The sequence below is a fragment of the Exophiala xenobiotica genome (genome assembly GCF_000835505.1).
Source record: "Exophiala xenobiotica strain CBS 118157 unplaced genomic scaffold supercont1.7, whole genome shotgun sequence".
In the NCBI taxonomy this organism is placed as follows: Eukaryota; Fungi; Ascomycota; class Eurotiomycetes; order Chaetothyriales; family Herpotrichiellaceae; genus Exophiala; species Exophiala xenobiotica.
In genome coordinates, this window is record NW_013562488.1 from 3,612,273 (window position 1) to 3,638,188 (window position 25,916).

General features: G+C 41.4%; 6 protein-coding genes across 6 annotated transcripts; 4 read left to right on the forward strand and 2 right to left on the reverse strand.

The window, feature by feature from the left end:
* Window positions 1–3,828: 3,828 nt before the first annotated feature.
* On the forward strand, window positions 3,829–4,182 carry PV05_12062 (uncharacterized protein; the record flags this gene model as incomplete). Its single annotated transcript, XM_013455607.1, has 1 exon — window positions 3,829–4,182. The coding sequence occupies one exon, from the start codon at window positions 3,829–3,831 to the stop codon at window positions 4,180–4,182; it is 354 nt and encodes a 117-aa protein (XP_013311061.1).
* Window positions 4,183–4,444: 262 nt separating this feature from the next.
* Window positions 4,445–4,780, forward strand: PV05_12063 (uncharacterized protein; the record flags this gene model as incomplete). The annotated part of the gene is made up of 2 exons (XM_013455608.1): window positions 4,445–4,565; window positions 4,632–4,780. 2 exons carry the CDS (start codon window positions 4,445–4,447, stop codon window positions 4,778–4,780), a joined length of 270 nt encoding a protein of 89 aa, XP_013311062.1.
* Window positions 4,781–5,265: 485 nt separating this feature from the next.
* On the forward strand, window positions 5,266–6,695 carry PV05_12064 (uncharacterized protein; the record flags this gene model as incomplete). Its single annotated transcript, XM_013455609.1, has 4 exons — window positions 5,266–5,555; window positions 5,611–5,702; window positions 5,770–6,343; window positions 6,392–6,695. The coding sequence occupies 4 exons, from the start codon at window positions 5,266–5,268 to the stop codon at window positions 6,693–6,695; spliced, it is 1,260 nt and encodes a 419-aa protein (XP_013311063.1).
* A 634-nt stretch (window positions 6,696–7,329) lies between these two features.
* On the reverse strand, window positions 7,330–9,208 carry PV05_12065 (uncharacterized protein; the record flags this gene model as incomplete). Its single annotated transcript, XM_013455610.1, has 4 exons — window positions 7,330–7,712; window positions 7,772–8,070; window positions 8,128–8,210; window positions 8,282–9,208. 4 exons carry the CDS (start codon window positions 9,206–9,208, stop codon window positions 7,330–7,332), a joined length of 1,692 nt encoding a protein of 563 aa, XP_013311064.1.
* Window positions 9,209–11,917: 2,709 nt separating this feature from the next.
* On the forward strand, window positions 11,918–12,250 carry PV05_12066 (uncharacterized protein; the record flags this gene model as incomplete). The annotated part of the gene is made up of 1 exon (XM_013455611.1): window positions 11,918–12,250. The coding sequence occupies one exon, from the start codon at window positions 11,918–11,920 to the stop codon at window positions 12,248–12,250; it is 333 nt and encodes a 110-aa protein (XP_013311065.1).
* An 872-nt stretch (window positions 12,251–13,122) lies between these two features.
* On the reverse strand, window positions 13,123–14,575 carry PV05_12067 (uncharacterized protein). Its single transcript, XM_013455612.1, has 4 exons — window positions 14,295–14,575; window positions 14,080–14,221; window positions 13,700–14,020; window positions 13,123–13,612 (listed from the first exon to the last, which is right to left on the reverse strand). The coding sequence occupies exons 1-4, from the start codon at window positions 14,495–14,497 to the stop codon at window positions 13,271–13,273; spliced, it is 1,008 nt and encodes a 335-aa protein (XP_013311066.1). The 5' UTR covers window positions 14,498–14,575; the 3' UTR covers window positions 13,123–13,270.
* Between the last annotated feature and the right edge of the window lie 11,341 nt (window positions 14,576–25,916).

Sequence of the window (25,916 nt, forward strand, 5' to 3'; positions counted from 1 at the left end):
CGACACCAATAAGCTCTACGGCCGTAGATATATAACTTCAGATTATTCGTTGTCTACAAAATAGAGAAGGGTTGAACTGCCGTCAAAATATAGACCTATATTGGTTATGTGAATCGTGAGACGTTACCCCAGTCTGCTGCGGAGTTGTGTGGGAAAAATCTCACGAGCGGGGGAGAATTGAAAGGAGACCAAGCGATTCCCACCCTCTTCGATCTCTTCGACCTCTTCGACCACATTTCTCAGGCTCCGAACTTGTGTCTGGCGCCGAGACAGAGAGTAAGTGAAGGACTGTTGCTTTAGGACCCCAGAAAGCTCCCCGCACGGTGTACCCCCAACGCGCGGTGGCTTGCTTCGGGTGGGCTGCTCGATCTCACTAAGTTTATCGTACGCGAGCTCTTTTAACGTCTTCCTCGGATGATGTGGGCCGTCCTCTCTTGTGAGCTTGATGAGATTTTGGTATATTCCGTTTTCTTGCTTGTTGTCATCTCCTCCTTGTCTCCATAGCAATCCCTTGCGAAAAAGGGAAAAAAAGAAAGAAATTCTATGTATCCTGAATGGTCAGCCCCCAGGGGCCCGGCTCCAGAAGTCATCGAACCACTGCAGCTATACGAAGGTGTGCACCAAAAAGACTTACCGCGCTAAATGTAGCGTGCCTTGGCTGCTCGGGATTTGTCGCGTCAGGCCAGATTTGTAAGGATACCCTGGCGACGGCGAGAGATATTGCGTGTGGCCAATCTGTATGCGCGATAGAGATGCATTGCACTTACCGACGTTGTAGAAAACCACTGCAGGTTGAGCTAGGCGAGCGCGGTTCGAGGTATGAATTTTCAGTTGGGCTTCGGAGCTGTCATCTTGTGAAGGTCATCTTCCTATTTCACCTTAATCCTCCGTTTCCTGCATCTCGTAGTAGGGACGATACGCATTTCTCTTGGTCGCACATTTCGATGTGCGTTGAGATGTAATAGAGCTGGACAAGTAGTGATGCGACAAAAAATGCTACTGACCAGGGCCCAGACGTGCGCCGAGATCTAAGTGGTGGGGAAGAACCTTAGTAGCGCTACATGCATACCTGGCATAGGATGATGAATCAACAAGGACAGACTTCAAGCGCCCCCCATGACATGTAGAGATACGCTACGGGGGACCTCCTCGTTGGCAAGAGCAACGAACATGAAAGGCAGGTTTTGTAAGGCAGCCTATTTATGAATACTCTGTGGTAGTCAGTGCGACACCCAAACAGCTGTCCTAACATAGAGTTCCGATTCCCTTGTAAAAGCCCGGAGGCGGTGACTATTGCTTCGATCGCGATGGTGATTTGCCCAACTAATTGACCTTACGCCAACACCTGCGCGATACGCCAGCTCACGCTCCAAGCTTCGATTGCAATGATTGCGACCGGAGCTTCCGCGGCCAAGACGCGCTCCAACAAACGATGGTAAAGGAATCACCCTTAATACAGATAGTGACTCGGACAAGGGGTTCGCAGCTGGACGACTTCTCGAGAAAAGAGCCTGTCTTGATGTCCATGTTCCATGACTCTGTAAAGTACTGCCATGGCTGTGCAAATCAACTGTAGATCGAGGGAAGAAATGTCAAAGTCAAGAAAGAGATCTTTTCTGACCTGACGAGCCCTGCTCCTGGAATGCGCAGACGGTCACGTGTGGCTTGGGTCTCTCGCGAGGCTGATCGGAGGCATGGTTGGCTTGGACGCTGTAACGTCTTCGCGGCCCCAGCTAGGCGCCAAGCCTGTTTCCAAAAAAAAAAAAGTGGCACTGTCTGATAGGAGGACCGATCCGATGCTCGAAGCACTCCGAACCCTCCTCAGCATCTGCCGCGAAAACTATACCACCACGAAAAAATGTTTCTACCACAAGCTGGATATGTATGCATCTTCGAGGCAAATGTGTAAGGCTTTACATCATGGAATGACCCTTTCCACTGGACCCCTATACCAAGCGCGACCGGCATAAAGACATTTTATAGCAATCCCTTCGCTACTCTGCAAATTTATCGCTTTACTCGAGTCTTACAGTACTACGTATCATCTCGTCGTATATCAACCAGTGGATAATGTCAATTTAAGCTAATTGAAACAGCCTTCGGGATGTGAACAGCTCCGTGGCCTTAAACCAAGAAAAGACCTATACCTCAAAATCGACACCTAGCATCCGAAAGGCTCGTCCCTCGTTGCGACCCGAACCTCCGCAAAGTTTCTAGGTAGGCGCGAGATCGAAACTAGCTGGAGAGGTTTGGCTTCACTGGGAGGCTTATCGGGCGACATTGGCAGCTTCGGTTATTCCTCGATGGCTGTGGCATCGGGCGGTGTCACGAAAAGTTTTGTGGATGGCGGGACGGGAGCCAGCAATTCGATAGGCACAGGCAGTATATGGTCCTAAACTATTGGAAGACAACTTTGGACTGTCTAGTGTGAATCCAGTCGAGGAAAGGCTCTGCATTCGCACGCAAGCGGAGATGTGTATAGTTGCTCCAGAAAAGCCTTGAAGACGACGCCGTCAATGGTGCCCTGGTAGATGAGGGCACACAAAATTCCGTCAGAGGTGAAGGCCGGCAATATATGATATCGTTGGCCTCGCTGAAACCGGGCGATCTGGACAGGTGTCACTCCCGGGGAGACTAGCCTGTCCAACAAAAGCCCGCTGTGTTATCGCAGCGAGTCTCGTCAGCCTACCAAGCCGTGATCCTTGGCAAATGAGGATATATCGTGGAGATACATATCACGCAGATCTGGACATTTTTCCATCGCTATTCGACGGGCCACCTTTTTGGACCAACCTGCCTTCCTCAGAGTCCGGCGTATGGTAGAGGTGTAGAGGATTTCGCCAAAGTTATCGAACAGAAAGTTGGCCATCTCATCCCGCTGCAGACAGGGCTTCTTCAGATGGCCTTCTATAACCAGTAGTCGGCGTCACTTTCAGATACTATTAAACATTGAAATATTGGGTTGATGTAGCTGTCCATGTTGATGTTTATGCAATCTCTCTCGAGATAATATAGGTAAAAGAGATTGTGCTACTGTTAGGTACATCGCAGAAAGTCTCGCAAGTGAGGTGATTGGGTATGACCTTGCTTCTCATCACATAGGCCTCGACACCTACTCTGCTTCTTGGGCGGCTAGTCAGCAAACACAATTGGCCAAAAAACAGGAGAACCGTCACTGTCGGGAGACGGAATCGCTCCCTCTCAGAGGAGACCCTGGCCCACGAGCTCAATTTTAGTGTTGATGCCTATTTTCGAAAGTTGGATGGAGACGAGGTGTTAATGGTCGCGTTGTGGCTCTTCTACTCGCAGCACTGGCAACAGAACACCACGATTACCGCGTCTCTTAAGAAATGAATTAGCTACGGAAGTTATTCTGCGTATCATGCTTTTGTTTGGAAGGGAAACTTGATGTTGGCGTCGTTATGCTAGAAGTTCTAGTTCTAGGCGGCACTTCGGGCATCGGCTTTGCAGTTGCGGAGGCGGCTCTCGAGCATGGTGCTACGGTCATAATCTCGGCTCGCGACAGGACAAGATAGACCAAAAGACAAAAGGAGCTTGAGAAATCATACCCATACGCGGAAGGTCGAGTCTCGGGCAAGAGTTGCGGCTTATCGAATCCGCAAGAACAAGACAAGCAGGTCGTCGAGTTGCTGGATTTCGCGACCGAGAAGAAAGCAAAGAAGCTCGACCACATTGTCAACACCACGGGTGACAAACTGTACAATCCCCTATTTTCCGACCTCACCATCGACAATATTTACGAGGCAGAAAAGGTTCGTGTCATGGCACCTCTGATGCTTGTCAAACATGCACCAACCTACCTCAACAATGGGCCTTCCTCCATCACCAGCGGCTCCGGCACGTATAAGAGAAACCGGGTGGACACTAATGCCGGTGATTGGGGGTATGCTTGATGCGCTTGTCCGAACTCTCGCTGTCAACTTTGCTCCTATACGCGTCAATGGTGTGGTCCCTGGTCCTGTAATGACAGAGTTATGGGGCGGAGGCCAGAAGCTCCCGGAAGCGAAAGCGAAAGCGATCGCACAAGATTATAGTGGGAAATTGTTGACTGGGGCCATTGGCACCCCCGAGAACCTCGCCGAGGCTTATATCTATCTGATGAAGGATCGATACATCACGGGACAGATGACTCTAAGTGATGGTGGGAGTTTGTTAAAGTAAGGGGTTTCTACTTGGTGAGAAGGAAGCGGTGCACTACAATGATATGTGGAAGACATAGATAGCATTCATGGTGTTTAGACCTGTTGTTATGTGATGTGGCATGAGTGGGCTCTGAAATTATGATACTGATGATGAACTCGCATCCCAGCCCACCCCAATGGATGGTCTGGTAGTTTTCGAGCTTACAATAGGTTAGATTTGAAGGACGAACCCAAGATACATGGTACAACGGGAGCATTTATTGAACCAACAATATTGAAGAATGTACCTCCATCTGCTGGCGTATAAAGAAGAGATATTCGGTCCGGTCGTTCTTGTCAACACGTTCGAGGACGAGGAAGAGGTCATGTCAGAGGCAAACTGTACCAATTATGGGTTGTTCTGTAAGTTTCCTCCTGCCGGCCCCATTTTTGATTCATCTCCCTATGCACTCGTCTGACATTTTGTAGCATCGGTGTACACGAGAGACTTTGAACAAGCAGTCAGGGTGGCCAAGACACTGGAGGCCGGCGCCGTCGGAATCAACTGCTCGGTACCCATACGGACTGTGAACATACCGGTTGGTGGATGGAAACAATCGGGATTGGGAAGAGAATAGTCTCTCCACGGACTGAACATATACACGGAGCTGAAAACAATTTGCATGAGGTTCGCCGATGACCCGACATCGTTAGCATTCTGATGGCGCTCAGGAGACGTGCAAATGGGGCAGAAAGTTGAAGGACAGTCTCAGTAGTAATACTGGTCGCTCATACTTTTCATATTTAGGTTGAAGATAGAGTTGTAGCTCAAGGTAATATGGTACCTCGGTCAGACTTATTTCGGATGGAGACCCGCCCCCGCCCCCTCCCCCGCCGCGTTATATCCACTGTTGATCTCGGTCCTAGGCAGTAACATTGTAGATGGGGCAGATACAATCCATCTCGCGTGTTGCTCAGTATATCTCAGACCATAACTCACCATGATATATATTGAAGCAACTCATCCTAGATTGCTGCGCTATTTGAGACAGAAAACCCTTGTCCGTGTCTGTTCATCCTGAATTTAAACCTATTATCCTCTCTAGAAGAGCACCAACTCAAGATGGCGCAACTATCAGTAGAAACACAGGGAATCTACTGGGGTATACCTACTTACCCCTCGACTGTGAAAGGTTTGAAGGCACTGGTTTTCGGTGCTAACGGCATCTCTGGTAACTACATGGTGCGAGCTCTCTCTCGCTCTCCAGAGAGATGGAGCCAAGTCGTGGCGTTGTCTCGACGTCCTCCATCTGCAAGTCAACGTTCTTCCGAGAACGTTAGGCACGTCCAAGCAGATCTTCTACAAGAGCCAAAGGACCTCGCTCAGATATTGAAAAATGAACATATTCAAGCGTCAGTGGTCAATCTTCAAAAGAAGGCGGATGGATCTGCATCTAACAGGGAGCAGCGACGTTGTGTTCTTTTTCGCATATATGCAACCGACCCCAAAAGAAGGGGCCTCGTTATGGTCCAACGCCGAAGAACTTTGCAAAGTCAATGGTCAGTATATACGGTTCACAGAATGGATAATGAGACATCATCGCTTCGCCGTGCTAATTCGTTACAGGTCAACTACTTCAAAATTGTTTCCAGGCTCTTGACTTGGCATCTATTCGACCAAAACGATTCCTGCTTCAAACTGGTGCAAAATACTACGGTGGTGGCCTTGCTCTGCCTGCAATAGAGTCTGATCCACGAGTTCCAGAACCTAATTTCTACTATGTCCAAGAAGATCTTTTGTCTGAATACTCTCGCAGAACTGGGGTCGAATGGAATGTCGTACGACCTGCATTCATTATAGGTGCAGTGGAAGACGCCGCTATGAACTCGGTCTACCCATTAGCGGTGTACGCAGCCGTGCAAAAACACAAAGGAGAAAAACTTATTTGGCCTGGTGACGTGGCCGCCTGGGAGAGGGAAGTGATCCAGTCGAGTGCATGGCTCAATAGTTACTTGTCCGAATTCTTGACTCTGCACGAAGATGCTAAAAACCAGGCGTTTAACGCTGCAGATGCTTGTTATTTCACCTACGGCAGGCTATGGTTGGAGCTGGCAGGTTGGTATGGCATCGATTATACGTTACCAGAAGTTGGCACCGAAGGATTTCAAGAGGTTCCGATGGGATTTAAGAAAAACTTGAGGTAACTTACTGACAACCCCCAAAGGTCTGGTGCACTGACAAGAGACAGCATTGCTCCGATGCCAATCCTCAGATTCAAATTCAGCTTTGTTCAGTGGGCTGAGAGACCTGAGAACAAAACAGCCTGGAAAGAACTCATGGAGATACACGGCTTGAGAGGCAACCCGTTTGGAGAGAGCCTGCAACGAATTTTCGAATTTTTGGACTTTGCTGTCTTGCCTCCATTCTCTCTTACGTTGAGTGTGACAAAAGCAAGAAAGCTTGGTTGGAATGGATATGTTGATCCGATCTTATCTCATCGGGAGGTCATTGAGGAATTTGCCGCCATGAAAATGATCCCACCATTAAATTAGGCAGAAGAATGTTATCGTGAAGTGCAAGTGCCTACGCATATTACACAATTCTAAATCCAGCGAGTCATGAATGTGCTTAGGCATGCTTAAGAAGTCGTTGGCACGAATATTCTGGAATTAGCATTCTCTCAGGGCGTTAGGAGGAGAATCCTAGTGCGAAAACTGCATCTGCACCTCGGATGGCGCTAAACATGGCAAACTACAGGATTGGTGATACCCATGATCCAACCTCGGGACGCTGCCATCACTAGAGTATCGGTTGTAACTGCTTTTACGAGGGTTCTTTGAAGAATGCGGAAGGATGGCAAGCTGCCTGTCCCATTAATGACCGTCGTCTAACAGGTTTGACTGCCAATATTGGAGTGATTCAGAGGAGTGTAATGCCTCGATAGGTATGCGCTAGACATCATATTGCCTGTACCAGCCTCCGTTAGAGACAGGGACAGGCTCTCCGCACTCCCCATTAACGAGAAAGCACGTTGTGGCTGTGAGATCCTATGAGGAAGCAATGGCGCCGGATGTGTGTTGCTCGAATTGTCGCTCGCATCAACGCATGACCCGAGATTGCTTAATGGCACCGCAATACCTTCAGAGCGTCAATGATGAAACTGTCCTTTTCCCCGGAAATGTGCTCTCATTTACAGGTCGAGGTTCTGTCAAATCCCCTGAGATATTGTTTGAGGTCATTCATACATGGCTGGTCGAATTGAATGGGAGCATTGTTGTTGCTGAATTCCGAATTTTTGTCCACTTTGCTGGGTTTCTTGCTTTCCAACATGATCTGTCCGAGTAGCCAGAATTGCAAGGCCTCTTTCATGAAGCCGGTCTGTCTCCATCTTTCCATTCGCACAGCCTCATTTTCCATGGCTTGAGCAGGGGTTCCAAAAGCTTCTCTAAATCTCAATAATTTGCGTAGCGTCCATATCCTCCTCCAATTCCGGGAGAAGTTTGCTATAGATACTGTGTGATCGAATGGCAGAATAAAATTTCTGATGTAGAAGACCGTCGAGTGGAATGCTGCCTCCATAGTTAGCGGTGCTCACAAAGACATGTCATTGGAGTTCTAGCAACCATACCACATGTGAGAATATATAGATTTAAATCGCCGAATTGTGCGAACATTTGCTGTGTTTGGAAGTCCAGGTCTGTTCCGCTCAGAATTTCGAATGCGCCGGCAATGGACATGCGCCGTCCTTTCCACAATGGGTGTGACATCCAGGCACGAAGATGCTGGAGACATTCGGACTCGGTGGTGGCCTGAAAACAGGCTTCAGGGCAGGCGACGGCCGTCTGCATTTCCGAGACCATGACCCTAGGAATTGTATTGTAGAGGATAACAAAGCTGCTGTCAAGAACAATCATATACACAAGAGTTCTAAAGTCAATACTTAGCCCCCGTCGTCGGTCTGGACGATGACAGCAGGTTTCATACCGAATGAGCTCTTCCTTCAAGATAAACTCCTCCCACCTGAACATGTCTATTGTGACATGTTCGAGATTTTCGTGTCGACCATTCTTGAAACCCAGTTCACGCGCCATCTCACGATATATTAGTGCAGAATAACTTATGGATCCGGAGAACTTACAGCAACAACTTCATTGAATCGGGAACGTCTTGCTCTTCGCCTTGCCATGGTGTTTCCCTCAAATGTCTGATATATGCACATAGCGTGTCCAGCTTGCAGTGCTCGCAGGCGCCTTTCCATGCACGCCGCATTTAAGGCGGAGAAAACAGTGGCACTGCCAAAGTATTCGTCTGCGAACACCATGGCTTCGACAGAGTCGGCCCAATAACGGGCACGTCCCCTCGTAGTGGCATCTGAAGAATAACTGGCACCAAGCAGTACCATGGCAGCGACGAGAGCAGCCGAGGCAGTCGGTATGCGAAATTTTGTTCTATGTATGACCGGCCAGTGGATATGCCATGTGCTCCAGTATTCTTCCGTGAATTTCCTTAGGCTGTTCGGCCCAAACAAAGCAAAGCAATCATTTTGGAGCCAAGAACTCCATTCGCGTGGGTATGGAGACTGCGATAAGCTCTGCTGAGATATTCCATCCCTTAGCCTCGTTATGATCTCGTTGCTGACCCACAAGCAATCGTCAGGCTCTGGGGAAGGTGATGGCTCGCACGGAAGAATCCAGGGCTCGCCAGACTCCATCGAGGTTTCGGTGGGCTGTGGCATTGCGAATTGGGGACTCTCGCAATTCAGGTCATATGTTTGATAGGCGACTGGAGGAGCCTCATCGCCACAAGCAGAGCTCCGAGGTGAGACGGACACGCCCGTGGCACCGCTAAAGTCCATCAAAGTGACGGAGCTGGGGAGACCCCAGGTGGACGTTCGACTTTCCTGTGAGTGATAAAGGCTCGTTTCACGAGACGAAAATGACCCAGGCAGCGTGAAATCTGGATCAAAGATTCCTGTGATGTCAAAGGTTGATATAATCCGGATGAAGATGGCAAGTGACCGAGATGCACCACAGCGAATAGATTCCTGATAGGAGTCGGTTTCCATTTGGCAGATTAAATGGTCCAAGGATGGCGGAGGAGAGAGATTAGCGACGTTAGGGAGAGATTCCTCGAGCTCCTGCGGGCGTTCCTGGCCAGAGACCAGGCCAGGGCTTTTGCGCAACACGTGCTTAGACAAAGCGGTGTCATTATTGGACAGTGTACAAACATCAACGTGACGGCGAAGGATGTCTCTAATGACCGGCAGGCATATCAGTCCTGTGTTCTCATGATGATGACGTCGAATGTCGAGCAGCGCGGAGTGGCCATTACCTTCGATTAAAACTTTTGCTACATCCTTCGCACACAAACTGACGGCGGTTATAATCTTATACTCGTCAGCCCGCATAACGACGATGACTTCTACGAAGAGGGGCCGGTCGGAGTCGATTGAGTCAAACTTACGGATACTTATGTGACGTCTCAGGTGTTCCTTACGGCTGAAAGTGCTCTTGCAGATTGGACAATGGAGGGGTTCCATTGCTGGTGCTTTGCTCAGCCGTTGACAAAACTATTCAAACCAAGATTATTCACTTGTTGTAGGGAATTCGATTATCGCTTCTTGGACGCTAGTATTGACCGAAATCAGTGAGAGTTAACATAAGAGCAGGAAAGCAGAATGCGGAGGAGAATTTCGGACGCGAAAATGGGAAAGATCTAGGCGTCCCAAGTCTTTTGCGCCACTTACTTCCATCCCCTTCATTTAAGTGGTTGATGCCTTGGAGGGGTACAATGTCAACTTAGGGTCAAGTCGGCCGGAGGGAGATTCTGACGAGCTGCTGACGCAGAAACGGCGACCTAGGCTGACAGCAGGACATCAAACCTAACTTGTCCTGATATGATTGGCAACTTTTCCATCTCCATGGGTACTAGGTCTCCACTAGCTGCAATTCTACGCTGCAAGAGCAATGACACCTCCAGAACTCCTCGGCTTCTCGAGGCTTTAACGCCTACCCCCACCCCCGCCCCCGCCCTTCATGCCCCAGAGATTTAGGATTGTAACCGAGATTCCGTATATCTAAATCATGATCTACTACTCTTGGAGCCGTCATAGACCATATCCTCCTTACTCAGCATCCAAAGGAAACACCGGCGGCGTATCATCACCCTGAATCCCACTCCGCTTCTTCAAGTTCGCCACAGCAGATGGCGTTTTCCAGCCGCCCTCCTCAACCGGCACTGGCAGCCATAGCCTCATCAAGTGCCTTCTTGGCCTCGGTCAAGCTATCAAGGACGAGCCTGCTATGTGCAGCTTCCGCACACTGTTGCTGTCTACGGTCTGGGGTGACGTAACAGCTGTTCATTTTCGTGTTGATGTTCGAAACCGGCACAGCTGTTGAGCAGGCAGCCGGGAACCAAGTCGACAATGTGCATCACCCACACGACCTGTCTCGGATGCACGAGCAACGACTTCAGCTGTACTCTCCCGTGGTCGTCCGGGCTAAGGTGCGACAGGCGGAAAATCGAGCAGCACAAGACGGGGAACGTGTGGATCTTTGAACGTAGACGTAAAGTGTCCGAATACCATGACCGCCCACGGTATGACGACGAGTAACATCGCAACAGCATACAAGAACGTGATTTTCAGTGTCATCAGGGGCCCGACTCGCAGCTACTTACGACAGGGGTCTTCAATGAAAACGAGTACACTGGCGAGAGCGTGCGCGTACAGCTGTTCGCGAAGAGGTGGATGTGCATCGACAACCTTATGTACGGGGCGGGGTCAACGACATAGACTAGCATGACACTGAGTACATATGCAAGCAAATAGCTTTGAGGTGCTACTAGATAATGGTTTACAAAAGCACAACCAGCAGTATGTGTTGTACGTGTAGCGGTTTGTATTCCTCATGATCTGACCTTATGAACCCACACGAACATACCATTCTGTGTCTGCTCATGGTGTTGACAATCCCATTCTTGAACCTGTTCTTGTGCATTGCCCTCAGCGACATCGACTTCAGCATCATGGACCGAGACTTCCTCCCGGAGTGTGTGCTCTTCTCAGACGTCATCGTGTCAACATGGCAGGTCACTTCTTCGGGAATCGTGTTGTCTCGGTGCACTGGGAGTCACGATAATGACCACGATCATCGAGCTGCACTCAATCCTGAAGATTGGAGAAGCATGATCGAGATCAACGTGCCGAATATGCAACCCCAGAACATGAAGCGCGTCAAGATATCTATCTGGACCGGGAAGCTTCCAGGCCGGTACACATGCTCTTCAAGGACAACAACCGACGTGCCCTTCTCCCTAGTCATCATTGTGTTGTTTCCGCGGAGTACGTCGCGAGTATGAAGAAGCTCAGTATACTGATCATGGGCGAGTAAGATTCTCTAAACAAGATCAGGGCGGGCTAAGGACGGGCTATTGGCAACGTTAGCCTGCAAACCATAGTAGGCCGCGGGATATATCCGGAAAATCTGAAGTTTGTGCGCCCCGGCACAACTCCAATAGCAGAATGCATGCCCCTATTTAATGGATAGCAATTTGCTCTTTGATTTGAAATATAAATCCAGATTTCTTGGAACTGTCCTTGTATATCCCTTGCAAGACACATCCAGCAAATTATCCAATTGCTGGTCAATCTAAGAACAGGAACCTTGCTTTGAGGAAAACGGTGGTCATAGTACTCGGATTCTATAAGCGCAAGCCTGGGCTTACGCATGAGGAGTTCTCCCGCCACTGGTCCACCGTCCATGGCCCCCTTATTATGTCACTTCCCGATATTGACAAGTACATTGTCCGATATGTGCAGCATCACCTCTCACCCGAAGATACTGGATCGACCGTAACAGCATCTCCGGAGAGTGGAGAAGCTGAAGGTTATGATGGTTTCAGCGAGACATGGTTTGTTGATGAAAAGGCACGAAACCGCCTATTCGAGACCGACGCTGTTAAAGAGACACATAGTGATGAAGAGAAGTTCTTAGACATGAAAGCAACAAGGTGGATTGTGAGAGATTCACAGATATCGTTCTCAGAGGTCGCGGACTGGAATAAAGTCGCCGGGCGATTGAAGGGAAGCCACGTCATTTTAACATGAAAGCTGGGAGATGGGCAGACTCTGTTATCGAAGGACCTCAAATCAGATACAGTACAAAGGAGCTACGAACATTTTCTTAAGCTTCAAGTTGAGCTCAGCATCGGTGGTGCATACATGGCTTCACCCATGGCGGAGATAGCACAGTACACCGATCCTTTCTTCCAGTATTTGAACCGCCTGGACTTGAAACAGTCTTCGCTAGCGTGTGACGAAGAAAAGTACCTTCAATGTTTTTAATACCTCTGGCAACCTCTATCTAGGTTAAGCCCCCTGCCAGTTTCCTTCTTTGTCTACTCCCCTACTCTTTGTTTTCTTGATCTATCAACACTCATCGCCGATGACAGCGGAGTTTGTGCATCTAGACGGAACAAGAGTGGCGGAGAAGATCATCGGAGTAGGAAGAACTGGGATCGTGATTCAGCAGGGGCTGTATGTGCTTAAGATACCCCGACTTTCCAGGAATTCAGAATCGACGGAGTCTTTGTGGTGGACCAAAGTTGAACCTCCAAAGAAGGCGATCACGATATACGGTCTAATCGTATTAGCTTATCAAAGCGTGAGCGGGCTATCTATAAAAGATTAGGCAATTACCCCGAGATCATGCGATATTATAACTTGTTATCGGTTGACCCTTTAATTCAAATGGATCTCAGAGTGAATGGTAATCTTCGACATTACTTGCCTACGTTTAAAATACGACCCGGGAAAAAGACGCAACTATTCTAGCTTATCAACATAGCACAGGCACTGGCGTACATCCATCAGCGACGTATTATAGTCGCCGATATCCGGTGAGATAATCTGTTGCTTAACAATCAGTCAGCCATTAACTTCGCTGATTTCGGAGAATCAACACTGATGCTTCTTGATTGGCATCTCGAAGGCGACGACGAGGATGGTTACTCAATTCTGACCGACATCGGGCAATTTGGTACAGTAACGTTTGAGATTGTAACCGTCAGAGCATAGGGTGTCTCATATTCCCACCCGGCTCGTGGAGGTGCATAACTCTTTGGCGCCCTATAACTCCTCTCTTCTTAACTCGCCGTTCTGTGACCCTACAGCAATGATCCTCCACTGTTCGCCAGGGCCGTCGATGATCCGCAACGGACCCTCCACCCATTTGTCGAACCACTTTTTGCTTAACGCCTTAGCATCTGGACTGAGCTCAGGGGAGCCGCCAAATTCCCAATCTAGATCCCCACCAAAGCGTTTCGGCACGTTCTCAGGACCGAGGTCATGGCGCAAAACCGTTGCACACTCTCGATGACCAAGAACTGCTATTTTTCTTGTGGTTGCAGGTTCGAACCAGAGGGTTATGAATCTCCAGATAGTAGGGAAGAAGTTCGGAGCACCGACGACCTATTTCGGTGTGATCAGCGTTACACAACGTAGTAAGAGTTAAGATTCCTTTATGGAGAGGGGAACATAGAGAAATATCGTACTCACATATATTGTTTTTACGGTCTCTGGATAGTGAGCTGTCGCCATATTGCTAGCAGTACTAAGAAGCTTCCGTAGCCTCCAGAAGGTTGACACCCCCACGTGCGACAAATCGATAATGTTGATCGAGGTATTAATACGTTCGTGCTGTAACTTTCCGCATAATGGCTGCACAAATTGGGTCACGTATTCGGCGGCAAGGAAGATACTTGACAATGTCGGATCCATCTTATGTAATGCAAGGATGTCGTCTGCTTTGACTTGAGACACGACATATACCATGATAGGTACCCCGGTAGCATCTCGGCGGCCAGTCCATTGAGGTTGCTAGATTTATCTGTCTGAGTTGTTGCGTTGCTAAACGGGAGCTCAGCGGTGGTCCGTACCAGTCGTCTAACAGTCTCAAATCTTGTGATGTCGACATCATCATAAGTCTTCTCTAACTGGATATCATGGCGCCACTTTGCTGATGCAGCATATTGCTTGAATGCGGCGTGGACGTCGTGTTTTCGTGCTCGTAAGTAACGCCTATGTCGAAGTCAGGCCCAAGGGACTGAACCGCCACTATGTAGAACCTGGGAAATTGAACACCTCAACTTACAAAAGATTTGACTCCTCAAAGTTGTCATCCGAGGCATCTTCTGGCACCAGTTCGCTCTTTGGCCAGGTTACCGAATTTTTGCGGCATAGTTCTTTGAGTTCTGCAAGTCCTCTTTCCTCGTGCTCGACGACGGATTCAGTGTGGGAAATGGACTTCTGAGAGGTATTGGTCCTCCTCCTGCTTAGAGAGGCAGTTCTGAACATTTCAACTAAATATCAAGGGACGGTTGGGGTTTGGGCTTGACGGTTGGGGTTTGGGCTTTATAAAATTCGTTATGTACGGTGAGATTCCGAAAGGCAATATCAGACTTCCAACCTTGGAGTTGATGGGTCGAATGACGTATTTCTGTCCTCACCACTAGAATGCTTATATGTGCCCACCATCGTGGCGTAAGCGCACCTTTACAAGGTTACGTGTGACGTCGGACCCTGTGGTATTAGCGTCGGGATACTTGCCTAGTCGAGTACACCCCCGCTACTTGCACTCAGTTACGGGTGACTATATATAGCGGCCAGTCTTTCCCTCTTAGATTAGTTAGTTAATCAATCTTTTCCGCGGCCACAACCATAGACCCAGCCCAAATGATTCGAGGATAGGCTCTACCACTTAGAGCTACGCTCGACGTTTGACAGCGGCCGAGGGTTGCATCATCCCCATGAAAATGACTTAGCGTCGCACAGGCGATATAAGAGCCCATGCTCTCCCTGCGAGACCTGACTTCCCTGAAAGAGGCCACGAATGTGTAGAGTCACGAACGGGCCTGACTGCACGGTTTATCAGCCTTGGATGACAAGAAGGCAGACACGAGGTGCAAAACAACGATAGTAAATATCCTTACGAGATTCGTAGCATATCCGAAGAACATCAACCCACCTCGGCAAGCTCCCCGTTTGACGACTCATCAGCACCAGAAAACTACCCCTCCACGCTACGGACGCGATTTGAGAGATTGAGAGGGATATTTAGCCGGGGTGGAATACGTTTCCCGGTCGCCTAGGCCCCTTTCGGGCTAGTGTGCCATTATGTGCGGTTGAAAGGCCAAGACTATAGGAGACTCGCCCGGGAGGAATTTGGATTCCGGGGGCAATCCCTTAGGGGCCCTATCCAAGAGGAAAACCCTATCCAAGAGGACCCTAGAATTATAGTGCACCTCGGTGAGGCGGCCAATCGGGTAGCTAGCATTCTCAGTTTCTAGGTAGTGTACCTAGGTAGTGCACCTTTCGTTTTATTCTCGTCCATCATCGATAATTTCAAAAGTAATTAGTGTACTATACTTAGCTCATTAAGCGCTATCGAATATAGATAATTATATAACTATATAATTTATTGTTATTCTACTCGTATAACTTAGATTAGGGAATAGAAAAATCTCCTTATTTTTCGATCTTTTATTAACTCTAATAGCCTTTATAAAGGCTTAGCTATCTATTAAACTCTTTTATAACCTTATTTAATTAATATTTATTATCGACGTAGTATATTAATTTTATATAATAAAGAAGTTCCTTATATACTAGATATACTAAAGACTTACTTAATATACTAAGTATACTAAAGACTTATTTAATATATTGGGTATACTAAAGATTTATTTAATATATTAAATATACTAAAGACTTTTTTAATAAACTTAGCTAATAGAAAAATTAATTTTATATTATAATATAAAAGACTTCTCGATCGTCTTTCTTTTTCGATATCTTTTCTTTTCTTTTTTTATTTCGATGATTTTTTTTTCTTTTTAGTCTATTATATTAATATAATAGATTTTTTAATATTCCTTCTTTTCTTTTTTTATTCGATAATCTTTCTTTTCTTTTTAATTTATTATATTAATATAATAAATTTTTTAATTGTTTTTTATTTTAATAATTATTTTTTTATTTTTCGTTGCTTTTTTCTTTACTTTACTTTCTATTAAACTTTATTTATATAAATAAATTAATTTAAATATTATCTTTAATATTATTACTTTCTTTTATTAAGAAATATTTATTATAAATAGATTTAATCTATAGACTATATATAAATTTATAACGATAGTTAATAGATATAGAAGGAAAGTAAACTAAATTTATTTAGCCTAACTTAGATATTACGTAACGTAATTAGTAGAGATTAGTCGTAATTAATAGGAATTAGCTTAACTTAAGGTAAAAGGCGTTAAGTAGTACTAATTATTACTAATTAGTATTAATCGGAATAGAATATATATACTTTATTATTTTATAGCTTTACTATATAGTTAACTTCGTTCTTAATTATATCTATATATTTTAGATATTAATTAGCTTTATTCTTATAAGGAACGCCTAATAAGAATAGATAGAGTACAATAATAAAGGGTTTCGTTAATTAGTATTAGATAATCCTAACCTTCGGTCTCTATAGGACTCTAAGTATAAGGAGAGTAAGCTCTCCTAATGCGAGTCGTATACTTATATCTACTGAGTTAGATAGGTGGTCTAACGCTCGGTATTCTATCGAGTCTAAGTGCTGGGTCGCCTAGAACTCGTGTACGAAAGGCCGTTGACTTATCTAGAAGGTCTAGGTGTATTCTTAATATTATCTCTCTTCCCCCTAACTTCTCGTCCTCGAGAAGTTTAGGTAAGTTAACGAAGAACGTTAGAATTAAGATTAATACCTTTTTAGTTTTTATTCCTAAATCGTAAGCGGTCCGCTTACGAGATAGTAATAAGGGTTTTTCTACTACGCTTTTTATACGTACGAAATTTTTGTTCTAGGTAAATACGTTTTATATATAGAGCGCTTAGCTTTATTGCTTTTATATAAGGTTAGTATTATTTCTATATCGTATATAGAAAGGGTATAGTATCTTGATAACTTTATTTATCGTTCTATTATATTACCGTATTGTTTTGCGTGCGCGCCGCTATCTACTTATATCTAGTGATATTATTATACTGTTGTTGTTTTTATTCTTTTGTTTTTTCTTTCCTTAAAATTAATAATAATAAACTATAAGTAGCTCTTCTTATTCGTTTCGCTTATAGAATTCTAGCGCTAATATTAATAGTATTTTATAACTCTTCTATCTAGTTTATTTATTAACAATTAAAACTCGCTTTTCTTAGTTATCCTTTAAGAGTATATTGTATTTTCTATATTCGTAATATATACTAATATCTTTCTTAGTGGCCGACGTTTAAAATATATCTAAATAGGCTACTACTAGAGCGTCTAGTAGTAATTCTTCTCGTCGTCCTCGCTATAAGTATATACTTTTTATATAGTTTGTATACGGTATATAGCTAATATACTCGTAGCTTACTCTATTTCTTCTTAAACCCTACGTAAATATAAAATAGTAGCTAAGCTCTCGTATCGCTATTACTTTCGCCGATTAACTATTAGTAATCGTATAGCTAGTACGCGTTTCGTATATATTAAGCTAACTCCTAAGGGCCGTAAATCTATTAACTACACTTATTGTTAAAAAAGTAAACGTAGAGGCGACGACGATTATATTTCAGTATATCTCCTTTTCGTCTACGATTCGTATACTAATCTATATAGATATCTAATTGTCTTATATCGAATACAATTTATCTTTAGGATATAAATACTACGCTAGTCGACAATACTACTAAGGATAACGAGTCGAATACAGTTCGTAAGCGAGTCGTCAAAGAGGCCGCTACGTACTTCGACCGTACCCTTATCCTTACTAATACCAAGACCACTCGTACTATTCCCAGTGTCTCTTCTTGTAGTGGTTATATTCGTCGCTTCGACGGTTCGGCTACGGCTCGTAATAATAACGCTAGTTTAAGCTAATTATTAAATTATTTTATTAAAGTTATATATAGTAGTATTAAGTTATATAATTGTATCGTAAGTATACTTTCTACTTATATTGCGTATACTAATCGTATTTTTAGAATAGTCTTTTTATTTCTATCTAGGCGGAAGAAGTCTCTTCGAAGGAATAGGACTTCGATTAAGTTTAAGTAAATCCCGCTAGATAGCTAGTTAGGTGTAAAGTAGGTGCTTATCGCTTATAGTGTACTTACGACGTATAAGTATAAAGCTTAGTATTGTTTGGTATTATAGGACCGATTGTACCGTACTTAGATTTATCTTAGGGTACGCTTTTATTGGTCGCTTACTACTTATCTACGGTTCGCTTTAGCGGCCGTAAATAACTGAAGAGTATATACTTTTTATTTACTTTACTACGATAGAATAGCTATAGCTCGCTTATAAGTTATAAGTGTAATAAAAACTTTTTTCTTTATACCTTTACTTACTCTTTTTATCGAAACTTCTTAATCGCTTTACGTATATTTCGTAGATTAAAAACTAACTACTAAGAGTTATAAGCTTTACTAAAGCCTATCTATCGAACGTAGAACTCAGTACTTCTCTAGATCTTTCGTTTACCTAATATTTCTTTTACTTTCTACTTCTCTTTGTCTTTAATATTAATAGATATAAATAGTTTAACTTTATATCGCTAAGTTTATCTTTAGAGTAGCGATATATAGAAAGTTTAGTATAGTCGCTCGTACTTTTTTAGTAATTTTAGTTTATATGTATTACGACTAATTCTTTTTACTACTATAAAAGGCTTAAGAAACTACTCTATAAGCTTTTTACTTACTCTTTATATACGGATATTTTTAGCCGCGAGTCGAACTTTATCGCTAATATTAAACTATATTACTATTCTCTTAATATTATAATACTTAGCTATTTTTTTTATTTCTTTCGCTACGATTATCTATATTTCGCTAGCGACTTATAAGGAATCGATTAAATCCTCTACTCTTTCTTTCGCTAGATAATTTATCTATCGATTTATATTCGCTTTATATATAATATTAATATATATCTATAAAGTAAAGCTATATACTCTTAAGAATAAAGACTACTTCGTCGTTATATTTTATTAAGAGTTTATTGTATACTCTATACTTATAAGTAGTGGTATTTAATCTAATTATTAATAGTTAATATAATAGCGAAGATAATATTTTAGTATTTAATTTATTTGTTTCGTCTATTTATTTATCTAAGAATAAAATACTATAAAGAAAAGTTTATAAGTAGTAAGGTAAGAGTATAGAGTACCCTAATATAACGAGGTAAAGACTATTTCTCTATTACTTACAATACTTTTCGAGGCGCTAAATCTTATAACTATCTTTTCTAAAATTAGCTAGCTTATTTTAAATATATCTATTATACTATTATACGATAATAAGACTATTATCTTCGAGTATTTATTTACGATTACTAGAATCGAATCGTATATCTTTCTATAGTGAAGTAATAGTGGTAACCCTATAATAAAGTCTATCGAGATATCTTACTAAGGTCTCTTAAAGATTAATAAGAGCTTAAGTTTTCTATAGAGTCTATACCTTAATACCTTTATATATTAATAGATATTATAAAAGTCGATATATTAATATATATCTCGTCTTATCTACAGTTACTAGTAGTACTATATAATATTCTTAGTCGTCTAGTGTTCGCTAAAGTACCCGCCTTTCTAGGGATTATTATAATTTACTTAAAAGATTTCTTATTTTATTGTAAAATCTTACGAGATATATACGAATTTATCGCGATATATAACATTATTATCTCTAATACTCTAGGCCCCTTTATACGGACCTCGTATAATTCGATCGTTTAAAGCTGTTATTTACTAAGCTTCCTTACACTACTTATCTAGTGCTTAAAGTTCTCTTAATTAATCCGTAAGCGAAGACCTACGTTCCTATAGTATCTTCGCCTCGAATTTATTTAGTTAAGGCATCGCTATTGACTTAGTCTCTAGCTAGGGTAATATAATAATATTATATACACTATCGATAAAGTTTCGACTTATTTAGACTTATACTCGAGTTATTACTCTTATTACTATTTCTTCGCTATCTTATATATATTTCTTCTAAGGATCGTTATCCTTAGATATATATAGCTTAAGTAATATAGTTAGAATATTTTTTAACGATAGCTCTTTCTTTATTATATAATTAAGATAGCGAGATAATTTATCTATTAGATTATCTTTTCCCTATCTCTATTAAATATAAAAATTATATATAGCTAATATCTTTATCTATTGTATTTATCTTTGATTTAGAATCTTTATAGTTATAAAGCTCTATAAAGCTTTATAATTAGTTAGAATAATTATACTTTTTATAGATACTTTGAGGTAATATCTTTACTTCTTAAATATATATATAATTATAAGTATCTCGCTATCTTCTATATAGTAATTTCTCTTAGCTAGTGTTAGTTTCTATAAGAAAAATACTATAAATTTTTATAGAGTACGACTCCCTTATATCTCGTAAGCTTAAGTTAATATCCCTTCGATAGTTTCTCCTAATATATTCACTTTAACTCTTAACCCTTTTTTAGAATCGAAGTACACGAGAATAATATCGAGCGAAAAATAAGCTTTTAGCGTACGAAACGCTTTATCTACGCTATTAGTCTATTCGAATAGTCCAGTCTTTTTCCTAGCCTTTATATCGATAAGAAAATTCGTAATAGGGGCTACTATATACGAGTATCGGTAGATAAACCCGCGGTAAAAATTAGTAAAACCTAAGAATACTTAGATATCTCTAAACGACGTAGGAACTAGCTATTCCTAAATAGCTTATACTCTACTAAGGTTTATCGAAATATCGTCGACTCCTATACAATATCTAAGGAAGTCGACTTCGCTTTAGAAAAACTTATATTTTAATAATTTCGTATATAAACTATACTTTTTTAGTCTTTCTAAGATAAGTAGTATATATTTCTTATACTTTTCTTTATTTTAATTAAAGATTAGTATATTATCTATATAAGTAATGTAAATATAGTTAAGAAGACTTCGAAGCGCCTTATTAATATATACTTAAAAGGACGTAGAAGTATTTATAAGCCTAAAAAGTATTATTAAATACTTAAAGTGTTCGTATTATATACGAAACACTGTTTTCTAGCGATCTTCTTACGCGACGTAAATCCTATAGTATATATCCCTTAGATTTATTTTTAAGAAAATCTTCGCGTTATTTAGACGATTCAATATTTTAAGGATAAGAGGTAAAGAGTATCGATTCTTTTTCGTTACCTTATTAAGGCCGCGAAAGTTAATGTAGAGTTATAAGCTACTATTATACTTTGGTACGAAGAGAATAGGGGCTTTAGTAGGGCTTTCGCTTAATTAGATCTATTCTTTCCTTAGCGTATTATTAAGATATTCGTATAATACTTATAACTTATTTGTATTAAGAGAGTAAATAGGGCCTTAAGGTACCCTTTCTCTCTTAAGGACGAGAATAATATATCTCGTCTTAATATCTATACTAAATAGATCCTCGCTCGATTCTCTAAATACTCGCTTATACTTACGAAATCTCGGGTTAAGCTCGACCTCCTCGAGATTCGTAAGTATCTCGCCTTCGACTTCTAGAAGGTCGTCCTTTATCGATCGAACTAAAATAATCCTAAGATTCTTTGGCTTTATATCTATAAAAAGTTCTTTTAGGGGTACCCTTATTATCGACGACTCGCTATCTTTTTAGAAGCGCTATATACCTTTATTTTAATCGATATCTAGATTAGTTTTCTATAATTATAGGTAACCTAAAATCGCTTTATAAGTTTAAATATTCGTAGCGATATATTTAATTGTTTATTTCTTATATACGTCTTATTAATTAGTAATTAACGTCTCGAGTCTATATCGCCTATAAACTCGAATACTTTAGCTACTAATAGTATAAACTAAGACTCCTAAATTAAAGGGGTCTACTTTTATTTTCACTATTAGTAGCTAAGAGATAAAGTTCGCTTATACTCTATTATTGAGAAGCGTATATACTAATTAAATCCTCGTAGAGCCTTCGACCTTAATATCTAAGGTAAGAGACTTTTACGTATATCTTTCGCTTTTGGATAGCTTACTTATATCTAACTCTAGCGCTACTACGGTACTTAGTAGACTAGCGATTAGTTTTTTAACTTACTCTTCTTCTTTTTCTTTCCCTTTTCTATGCTTCTAGTAGACGTCTCGCTTATAAAAAGCTTAGGTTTATTAAGATTAGGAGAAAAACGATAATCTCTACCCTTATAGCCTTTTTTACTATAATTCTAGTAGTCTCTATTAAATATAGAACGCTTAACTCTTTTCTCTATAAACTTAGTCTTCTTTAAAGGGACGGAGAAGAAAAACTTAATTTTTTCTTACGATTTAAATACGAGTCGCCTATATAACGAAGTACTTAACGAAGACTTTAATTTATCTTACTTTAGAGTTACTCTTAATATAGCGCTCGATTACTTTTCGTATATAACTATTGTCTTTAGTCGTACTGTAGTAATAAAGACTTAAGCCCTAGAAGTAATAGTCCTTAAATCTTATCTAATAGCGCGATATAATATAGACAATAAAGTATAGAAAAGTATTTAATCCTTACGTTTATCTTTAATAAAAGGGCTAACGTTATCCTTAAGTAATTCGATACAATAAACTAAGTTTCGTACTAACTTATCTCCTTACTTAAGTATCGTAAGCGTCTTTAATACTTCGCCCTTATATATATTAGTATCTTTAATTATATTTTTATATTAAGTAAGATATAGTGCCTACGTTAATAATATAGGCTTTAGTAACTTTCGATCTTTTCTCTAATTATTAAGTATACGATCCGTAAGATAGTTAGCCGCGATATATATATAGTATACTTAATTAAGCTTAATATCTTAAAGAATTATCTTAAAGATATTTTACTAACTATTATTATAACCTCGTAAATCTTTTATTGAAGCTTTACTAAATATCTTAGGCTTCGAGATTTTTAATATTCGCTATAACTTCTCGCGATCTTAAGTATAAGGAGAGTCGCTACGCTATCGCTTATAAGTTAAAAGCGTTATATCTAGAATCGAGAAAAACTATTTTAATTAGTTACTAGCCTTCTTTTCTTTTAGATATTTTATATTTAATTGTACCCGTATAATTTTTATCTATATTACGAGATTATCTCGCTTAATAAGGAGACGACGTAGCTATTCTCTATAAGTGCTTATATCTTTCTCCTCGTTCTCGGACTATAGTGGAGTCGTAGCCCCTCTAGGCTCGATCTCCTTAAAGGTATCCTCGTTTAAGATCTTTGGTTTAATCGTAAAATAAGTAGAGTCCGAGAGACTCGAGAGACCTACCTCGGTAGATATTAGTCGTAAAGCTAAACTCTCGATAGCTTTAATTCGTAGAATTATTATATAGATAGTCGATAAGTATTATCTACTTTAATTAATTCTAAATTAATACTTAAAGAATATAAGAAATATCTAATAAAAATAGATAGAGTACAATAATAAAGGGTTTCGTTAATTAGTATTAGATAATCCTAACCTTCGGTCTCTATAGAACTCTAAGTATAAGGAGAGTAAGCTCTTCTAATACGAGTTGTATATCTATATCTACTAAGTTAGATAGATAGCCTAACGCTTGATATTCTATTGAGTCTAAGTGCTAAGTCGTCTAAGACTTATATATAGAAGACCGTTAACTTATCTAGAAGGCCTAGATATATTCCTAATAATTCTAATATAGTAATTTATTTATATACTATTATAGAGACGATCTTTACTCTTAATAGTTAAAAAAGGGAAGAGGAGCGAAAGCTAAAAAGATAAGTATTAGAAGTATCGAAACAATATATAAAAAGTATATAGATAATTAGATAGTAATAGTTAGTAATGAACAATATATATACGAGAACTTAAAGAGAGCTGTCGTAGAGATTTCTATATCGATATATTTTATTTTATATATCTTTTACTATAGTATAAGGAATTGTAGCGTATTCTTTCGTTCGTAGCCTCGTTATATAGTTTCGATTATCGATTATTAACTTCTAGATATATATAGTACTTTCTTTAATTTTCCTGGCCGAGAGGCGGCGAGGATTATATAGTGTACCTCGATGGGGCGGCTAATCGGGCGAGCCGGTCTTCTCCAATTCCAGGTGGTGCACCTAGGTAGTGCACCTTTCCTATTATCCGCGTCCACCATCGATAATTTCGAAGGGAATGGGTACACCATACTTAGCTCATCCAGCGCTATCGAACGCGGGCAATTATACAATCGTGCGACTTCTCGTCGTTATACTGTCGTTTTGAGGTAGGTTGCTACCTCTTCAATCCTCCCTCCGCCAAGTTTCAAGATAACTCAACACCAACTTTTTTTTTCTTAGCAGCGATTATAGGGGGTTCGGCTTCTTCTTAGGAGCTAAGATCCAATATAGTAACTTAGCCATTTTTCGTTTACGAGCGAGAATAATAGCAAGGTCCACTATCCTCGATAAGAGGGACAATAAAGTTCGAGAACATTAAAGAATATAGCCCTAGGAAATATTCTCTTTAGTTCTAAACTTAGCTATCTCCTCGAGGCGTATTCCTTCCGTAAATTATTCGAGGAGAGTTTCTTTTTTTTTTTTTTTTTGGCAATTTTTTTTTTTGGTCGAACTATTTATCGTTCTATTCTATACTTAATATTTCCATTTTTTTTCCCCGATATTTTCTTTTAATCGAACTTTTCCCCTTTACCCTTCCTTTAAAATCACTAAAGAAACTCTATATCTTAACCTACAGTAAAACTCTAGAAACTCCGTCCCAAAACCGACCCATTCTATCGAGAGACCTATATCCCGTACTTAGTACGGGACATCATTAGTCTACCCCCAACGCTAAGAAAGTATAAGAACTTTTCTATTAATCAGTTATCGTAATTGAGACGATAAGAGTAGATTTATACCCTTCGGATATCTAGCGATCGCGCCGGCCGCTCTTACCTAGTTAACTCGGAGATTATCGTAGTTGGGCTCGTAGTATTCTCGATCCACTTCGTAGTTAATTAGTAATCGTTAAGTCTTATAGACCATTAAGGTCGGTATTGATACGAGGCGCCAAAGAAGGCGATCTCGTTAGGGATAGGCTAGCCAAGATACTGAAAGGCCGATCTTATATCTAACCTCCACGACTTCGGAGTTTCTCCCGTCGCTATCGCTATTACTGAAGTACCTAGGCCCGATCGAGAATATACTATTCTATTTCCAAATAGACGCGAAACTTATCGAGTAGATAAGATCGTAGTACTATTGTAATCGATACAATATTGGTGGGTATATCACCCATCTCCTTAATGAAGCGTCGCGCGTTCTCGATGGCGAAGATCCCACAATCCGCCGTATTAGTCTAGACTTAGTTGGTAAGCTATCCCCGAGTTAGTGCCTAACTCCGAAACTATGGAAGGACTAGAGTTCCTCGGTACTCGTTTAGTAGGCGGCTAAGAAACGTATAGGCTTCTATCGTATTTCTCTAACGAGCCTTCTAACTAGGGTAAGAATCTTAGTATTATATCTAATGGACGATCGGATCGTAGGTCGCGATAACCCAATAGTTTCCCCAATAAATCGATATAACTAAGCGTCTCGATTCATTGGGTAAGATCAATACCGGTCGAGTAGGGTTATATTGTATCGGGCCCGTCTATCCTCGCTATACTAATAGGGATCCGAAGGGAACTATAAAGTTACTCGGCCTAGGTAGATTATTTCTCGACGCTATCTTAAATAC

Bases quoted from the DNA above. Each gene is read 5' to 3' on its own strand.
- PV05_12067 (XM_013455612.1), bottom strand. From the start codon at position 14,497: ATGTTCAGAACTGCCTCTCTAAGCAGGAGGAGGACCAATACCTCTCAG. The intron at 14,222-14,294 runs GTAAGTTGAGGT...ACTTCGACATAG, and splicing joins TTTGAGGAGTCAAATCTTTT to GCGTTACTTACGAGCACGAA. The intron at 13,613-13,699 runs GTGAGTACGATA...ACACCGAAATAG, and splicing joins AGACCGTAAAAACAATATAT to GTCGTCGGTGCTCCGAACTT.